At 36.6% G+C, this 7,056-nt stretch overlaps 2 protein-coding genes across 3 annotated transcripts in view; both read left to right on the top strand.

Moving 5' to 3' along the window:
• The window catches only part of LOC107548983 (tip elongation aberrant protein 1), an 11,773-nt gene extending 8,503 nt beyond the window's left edge, over positions 1 to 3,270 (top strand). The window contains exons 12-18 of the mRNA XM_016229862.1: positions 160 to 247; positions 335 to 383; positions 476 to 563; positions 1,608 to 1,708; positions 1,796 to 1,880; positions 1,982 to 2,086; positions 3,039 to 3,270. Of these exons, the coding sequence (XP_016085348.1) occupies positions 160 to 247; positions 335 to 383; positions 476 to 563; positions 1,608 to 1,708; positions 1,796 to 1,880; positions 1,982 to 2,086; positions 3,039 to 3,143 (621 nt within the window). The 3' untranslated portion in view covers positions 3,144 to 3,270. The remainder of the gene's footprint in view (positions 1 to 159; positions 248 to 334; positions 384 to 475; positions 564 to 1,607; positions 1,709 to 1,795; positions 1,881 to 1,981; positions 2,087 to 3,038) is intronic.
• Positions 3,271 to 4,641: 1,371 nt separating this feature from the next.
• The window catches only part of LOC107549006 (spindlin-Z), a 15,679-nt gene continuing 13,264 nt past the window's right edge, over positions 4,642 to 7,056 (top strand). For both annotated transcript variants that reach the window (XR_001604522.1, XM_016229901.1), the window contains exon 1: positions 4,642 to 4,789. The gene's annotated coding sequence lies outside the window, so the exon portion shown is untranslated. The remainder of the gene's footprint in view (positions 4,790 to 7,056) is intronic.

The following is a 7,056-nucleotide window of genomic DNA, read 5'->3' as shown; positions in this document are numbered from 1 at the left end:
ATATATATATATATATATCATATACCAAAACGATTTTTAAAAGCTTTGCTTTAGTTAGCAATAACGGCACTAGTATGTGTAAGACACGTCAAACCTGTGTTCAGTATCTCAAATCTAACTTTATTGCTTTTAAGTGAGTGTATTTCTGCTTGGTTGCAGATTTATGTGTTTGGAGGCAAAAATGAAGAACAAGATTTTAATGACTTGAAAATAATGAAGTTAATAAACCCCTCAGAGAGACAGCCAGGTAAGTAACGCTCCTCTCTGACTCCTACTGTAAATACCACTCATCTGTATTCATTTCATCTGACTCTGATCCGTGATTGTCGTACAGTGATGAAGGAGATTTTGTCTGAGTTTGGACTGCAGGGTGTCAGTAATAGGTGGGTGTGTTTCTCTGACTAAAACACGGCTTTCGTTACCAGTTTCACATGAAAGTAACGTTCTGTTATTCAAATCATTTCTGCTTGATCAGCTTCGCCCCGACAAAGATTCCCAATGTGAAATACGAGCTGAGTCAGTCTCCAGTGACCGTGAAGAGCTACAGGAGTGAAAACATTCAGGTGATCGACGTCACACACCTCCGTTACAAACGGCACACACACTCCAGTGCACTACATTGATCACAAGTGACTGTAAAGACATTTATCATGTTACAAATGAAACTTCAATTCATTAAATAATCCTGAAAAACAAAATGCGTCACGGTTTCCACAAAAATATTGTGCAGCACAACTGTGTTCAACACTGATAATAATCAGAAATGTTTCTTGAGCTGAAATTACTGACTGATTACAGATTACATGTTGAAAAGTTTAGTTAGTAATCAAGGTTACTCATTTTAGGTCATGCATTCTGAGTACTTGTTTTAAACTTACCATTAAATGTACCGCATTGTTGTAAAAAAAAAAGCAGAAAGAAAATACAATCCATTTTTTTTTACATCAGCATCATTAAATGCATTACATTACTCCACGGTTTCCCAAACTTGGTGTTAGTGAAAGAATTGCAGTGGGTTTGATTGAGTTGATAAAAAGCGAATAATTAATTCAGGTTTGGCTGAAAAAAGGGGAATCCCTGCATTACATGAGCAAACATTAATAAGCATGAAAACAGCAATGACATGATTGCACACCCAAAGTCTTCAAAGCTACGCAGTAATGAACATTTTAAAGAGAAAAAGGAAGAATTTGAATATTTTGCTGCCATTGTAATCTGATTATGAGCATTTTAGAATTATTTTATTTTAATTATGAGTACTTCATTTTTGGAATCTGATTACGTAATCCATATCACGTGTCATCAGACTGGAGTAATTATGCTGAAAATTCAGCTTTGATCACAGGAATAAATTACAGTTTAACAGATATTCACATAGAAAACTGTTCTTTTTAATGATAATAATATTTCAGAATTTTACAGTATTTTTGATCAAATAAATGCAGCCTTGGTGAGCAGAAGAGACTTCTTTCGAAACCAGTTTTTAAAAATCTTACCGACCCTAAACTTTGAACAGTGGAGATTTTAGCCTTAAAGATAAATCTTTATATGTAAGGCAATATAGGATTTTGTAACCAATGCATCAAACTCATGTCGCTTTCATCCAGGCGAGCGCTCATAGAGATTTCAGTGCCGTTCGTGACGAGGCCATGAACATGATCCACAAAGCTTTTGCCATGTTAGATGAGGAATTCCAAAAACTAGACAGGTAGAGGTTATGCCTTATTGTTTATTTCACGTTAACTGTCTAAAAAGACATCTTATAAAGCAAAAAATCTGCTCTCATCTGAAATAGAGAAAAGGAAGCACTTGCGCGGGACACAGAGGCTCTACAGAATGAGCGCGACGCTCAGAACCAGCATCTGCTGAGACAGAAACAGGTGCTGCTGGTCAAACTCATGTCATGCGATTGATTTTCTTGGATGTGTTTGCTCTTGGTCTTCACAATGACTGAAGGAAACTTGCGGTTGTGATTGGACAGGAACTTCAGGATATGCTGGAAAGACACAGGACTCAGAACGAGGCCTGGCTGCGTGCGCGAGCAGACGAGAACGACAGGGAGAGGAAGGAGCTGTGTAAACTACGGGTGTGTGACATTCACTTCAGACAAACTGCTGTCAGATGGAGACACCAGCTTGTTTTGAGCAGTTTAATCTTTGAATAACTGTTTTCATACTGTAGCATTCACTGTCTGATTGTTGTCTGTAAGTAATTAGTGACAGAATTTTTTTGTTATTGTTGCATGAACTATTCCTTTAAATAAAACCACATATAGAAAATGACATATGACATGAATTTATATATATATATAAATTCATGTCATATGTATATATATGAAATATATTAGTTTTTTGTGAAAAAAACATGTGAAAAAATAGACTGTATTGCATTTCAGTGTTATATTATTTGCATACACTTATAATATTTATTAATATTTTGAGGTTTTATTTTTATATTTTTAGTTTTCATTTTAATTTTAGTTATTAATTAATTTTAATTTTAGCCTTATTTTATTTCAGTTTTAGTCATTTTAGTACTTCAGCTTTTTATTCAACTTATTATGTTTCAGTTAGTTGGCTGAAATAAGTTCAGAATTTTCATCTAATATTTTTATTTTATTTTTCATTTCATTGTATTATTGACCATATCAGATAAAAAGTAGATAAATTAATTTTAAAAAATGATGTATTTATAGTATATATTTAATTACAGTATATATTTGTAATACCAGTAATATAGATTTTTAAAAATATTTTTAATGTTCATAATATAGGGCAATTTTATGAAACATAAATTTTCTGTATATAATAATCTGACTAAATACTTTTTTGCCCCACTGTATATATATATATAATTTCATATTTAATTTATTTTTTTATCTTAATAATCTAAATAAAAGCCTTTCTACATGAGCTGTTCACACTGAACTCATGTTTAAAACTCTGGCAAACGTCTCATTTTATGCGTGGAGTGAATGATGGCTGTTTAACATTTCAACACACCGGTCCTTATTTATTGATTGGGTGTGAATCTTCCAGGAGGAGGTGCTCCAGGAGCAGGAGCGGCTGAAAGAGGAGCAGTGCAATATCCAAAAGCGCAGTGAGCAGCTCCTGTCCATTATGCAGCAGTTCAAAGGCATGTGAAGACACTGTCTCCATGGCAACCGCAGAGGGAGACGGCGTTATTTTTGATGCCACTCCCTTACTGAGAGATATTTGGGTTTGTCTGGCTGATGATGATTTGGTTATTCCACCGCGCGTGTGTGTGTGTGTGTGTGTGTGTGTGTGTGTGTGTTAATGAACGTCACAATGCATTAGATGACCTCATTGCTGATTTGTGACGCATGTGAAAAGATTTTTCTGAGACATGATGAAGTAAACCAAGGTTTACCACCAAAGACCCGTGTCGTTTATTTTCATGTTTCTCCACGAGCTTGTGTTTTATATCAGTTGAGAGAAACGTGAGGCCCTCGGGTCACTAAATTGAACCTTGACCTGATATCAGTTATGAAAAAATGGTAGTCCAGGATTTATAACATAATAACATTAAACTTATTTTGCCTTTGTACAATTGCATTTAATCATTTAGCAGATGCGTTTATTCAAAGAAACTTACAAAAGCAGGTCAATTTAATTACAGAAAAAAATATATTTAAAATTATTAAAATCTGTAATGAATATTCATTACAAAAAATGTGTATATATATATATATATATATATATATACAAACACACAAACATTTACAGTCAGTCCCAAATATATATAATTTACATTTGTATTTGTTATATTTATTTTTATATTTTTAATTATTCTAGAAATACACTTTTCTGACCTTACAGAGTGAAACATATATAAATATAAAATACATATATAATATCAATATGCCCTTGTACAGTGAATCCAATATATATATATATATATATATATATACATGTGTGTGTGTGTGTGTGTGTGTGTGTATATATACAATTTTATGAAAATGTATTGCGTAATGAATATATAATATGCAACCCTTATATAGTCAATCCCAAATATAAATAATTAAATTGTTTATTGTTATTATTATTTATCTGATTATCTGATGTGGTCGTCTTCATATTCTTATTTCATGCTTTTTAAGATCTCTTACAAAAGCAAAAAATAAGAAAGCCAAAATCAGACATCCCTCTGTATTTAGCTTATAATTTACAATATCCGATTTTATGAAAATTTCCATAAAATCAACTAAAGTAAATCTTAATAATAAATCTTAAAATCTTCATAAACATCTTGATACCTAATATTTCAGGATAGCACACTGTCAATAATATTTACCTACTTCCAGTGAATTTTTCATCTTATTTAAATGCTATATAATATCATATATTCATGCTATATACAACAGACTACGTAGGCTATTAGGGAATTCATAAACTCAATTATAGCCCATCAAATTACAGACTTTATTGTCACTGGGTTTTTGAGGCGGACAGTCATGTCTCCCAACTCGTGTCGCAGTGCTTGCGCATGCGCACACATCCTCGCCCAGCCGTGCCGAAAACAGCCGAAGAAAGCCGATGCGAAACGGTCGGCGGCGCACTATTTGGCAGGAAGGCTGCGCGCGCAGCGCCAGCACAGTCCGGCAGCGGAGCACTATATGGCAGCGGGGAGGGGAGGGCGAGAGCTCGGCCGCATTCGGGGCCGCCTGCGCTCATCAAAGGCTGCTCTTTGAATACACACAGTGAGGCAGAGCTGGAGTGGAAATATTTTTTATGCCGCAATATGCGTGAATTTCTAAAATAAACCCGGGGTAAGCGAGCATCCATGCCACATTTATGCATTGCACTTGAATAAAAAAGCGAAATGCGACCAGATTGAGCTCAGAGCTGCAGTGGAGGGAGTGAAGGGGGTTTTGGGGCGAGCTGTGGGGACGCTTGATCCAGACGTTTCTGCTCAAAATGTGTTTCTTGTGCTTCCTTTGTTTCTGCTGCGGGATTGTAAATAAGAGCTTGAGCCAAAATGGCGGCCGGAGCCGTCGAGCTAGGAGCTATTGCGCTGCGTTTATCCTCGCGCTTTTCTCATTTAACGCTCTTTTATGCCTTTATCTCACTTTGGGATGATTTGTATGCAGTCGTAGCATTTACAATATGACACCTGGCTGCGTTGGGGGTGATCATGTAGCCTTTAATGAAGAGAGCTAGCGAGATGGAGTCAGCTAGCCAGACAGATTTGAATGTTTCTAATGACAAATTGCGATTTGTGATCACAAAACGTGCACTTATTGCTCTTTTCTGCTTTATTTTGATCGTTAAACGGCTAAATACGGTCTTAATGCAATGCATTGCTTTCTTTAGTCCTCCATGTAGCTGGTATCTCTCTGTAATGCCCATTTTTTTCTTCAAAAAGCATGCTTTTGTACACATGCAAGCTGTTCATGTGTGTATATTTGGTCGTTTTCACTGTAACTAGACAACTTGCAGTGCTGCTTGTCATCTTGCCTGTGTATGGCATCCCTGAAACCCAATCTGGTCAACTGATCTCACTGCATTGTTGAAGGATCTGGCCAATTTGAAATGTAAGTCTTGAATTCATTAGTCTCATCTGATGCTCAGTGGTCAGGTTGCATTGAGAAAGTCTGCTGAATTTCCATGAGGAACAACACATGAATCATTCTGGGGGTTTGTTTGGAAGGGGGCGGCGGTTCATTTGTATTTCATGACAGTCTGCTGGAGAGTTTTGTAGGGCACCTCTGGAGGATTAATTGATCAATTAGGCTTGTAAAGGAGAGAAACAGCCACTGCAGTGGGTTTCATTCAAGCCTTTCTTTAGCTTCTGAATTGCACTCTTTTTGTGGACCAACCACTCCGAACAAAGCGAAACGTGATCATATCTATGCAAACATATAATGTTTGTGTATGCATATGTAATTTTGTCTTGCTGGTCACTTTACGTAACCATGTTGTTCTAAAACTATCGTTTTCCTTTTGTATCCTTTCCTTGGTTTCACTTGGTTATGAATACTGTTCAATAACACCATTTTTCTGCATCATTGAGCTGTAAATTCCCTCGCTTTAATTGCATTCAACATTGTCAGACGCTGTCATTACAGCCGCCACTGGCTAACATTTGATACAGCTCAGTACTTTTGCCCCTACAGCCAAAGTATATTAGATTCTCATACGCTGGAAAATGCATATACAGAATTGCTCCGTCATCCATGTGCAGGTTTTAATGCAACTCCATTGAGTTCAGTTATAGCAATGATTTCGACAGTGTTGGCGATCCATTATCATGAGTGTTGGTTTATGTCAAATATAGTTAACTTCAGCCACAGTATATTAGCCAGGGGAAAGTCTAGGCCAGACCTGGGTCTAGTTTGATCGCAGAAAATAAGAAAATATACATGCTTATAGAAAATATAGATTTTTTGCAATTTGACATGGTTTTCATGGCGGTTAAACACAATTTCCCCCTAGATTATAAAGGGGTCATATGATGCGATTTCAAGTTTTCCTTTCTCTTTGGAGTGTTACAAGCTGATTGTGCATAGATAAGATCCCTGAAGTTGCAAAGACTAAAGCCTCAAAACCAAAGAGATATTCTTTATCAAAGTTAAGACTCTGCCACGCCCCCCTAAAACGGCTCGCTCTAACATTCCCCCACATATCTACCTCACTATGTGGAAATATTAGCATAATGCAGCCCAAATGTTCACGCAAAGAAAGAAGGCGTGGTTTCAGTAACCGCAGTTAGTGTTGAAGCAGCATGTCAGGGAGACGCTGTGTGTTTCTAGGCGAAAGCAAAAGCACTTTATTTGGCCTTCCGAAAGTAGATGCAATTAGGAATCTTTAAGATTACTTACAACAGAACAGCAATGCATTTTATGGACGACCGTTTCGTGAACCTAGGAGAGGAGGTAATTCTGACTTTGCTATGACAATCTGGAGCTTCTGAATCAGCTACTGTTTTGTTATTAGTTGAAGTATTTGCTATTGACTGTTCAAATGCAGAGTTTTGCACATCGTGTGTGTGTCTGTGCGTGTGTGTGAGTGTGTGTGTGTCTGTGAGTGTGTGTGT

This window comes from Sinocyclocheilus grahami, unplaced genomic scaffold (assembly GCF_001515645.1).
Source record: "Sinocyclocheilus grahami isolate Dianchi unplaced genomic scaffold, SAMN03320097.WGS_v1.1 scaffold359.1, whole genome shotgun sequence".
Classification (NCBI taxonomy): Eukaryota; Metazoa; Chordata; class Actinopteri; order Cypriniformes; family Cyprinidae; genus Sinocyclocheilus; species Sinocyclocheilus grahami.
This window is presented reverse-complemented; position numbering and strand designations above follow the sequence as displayed.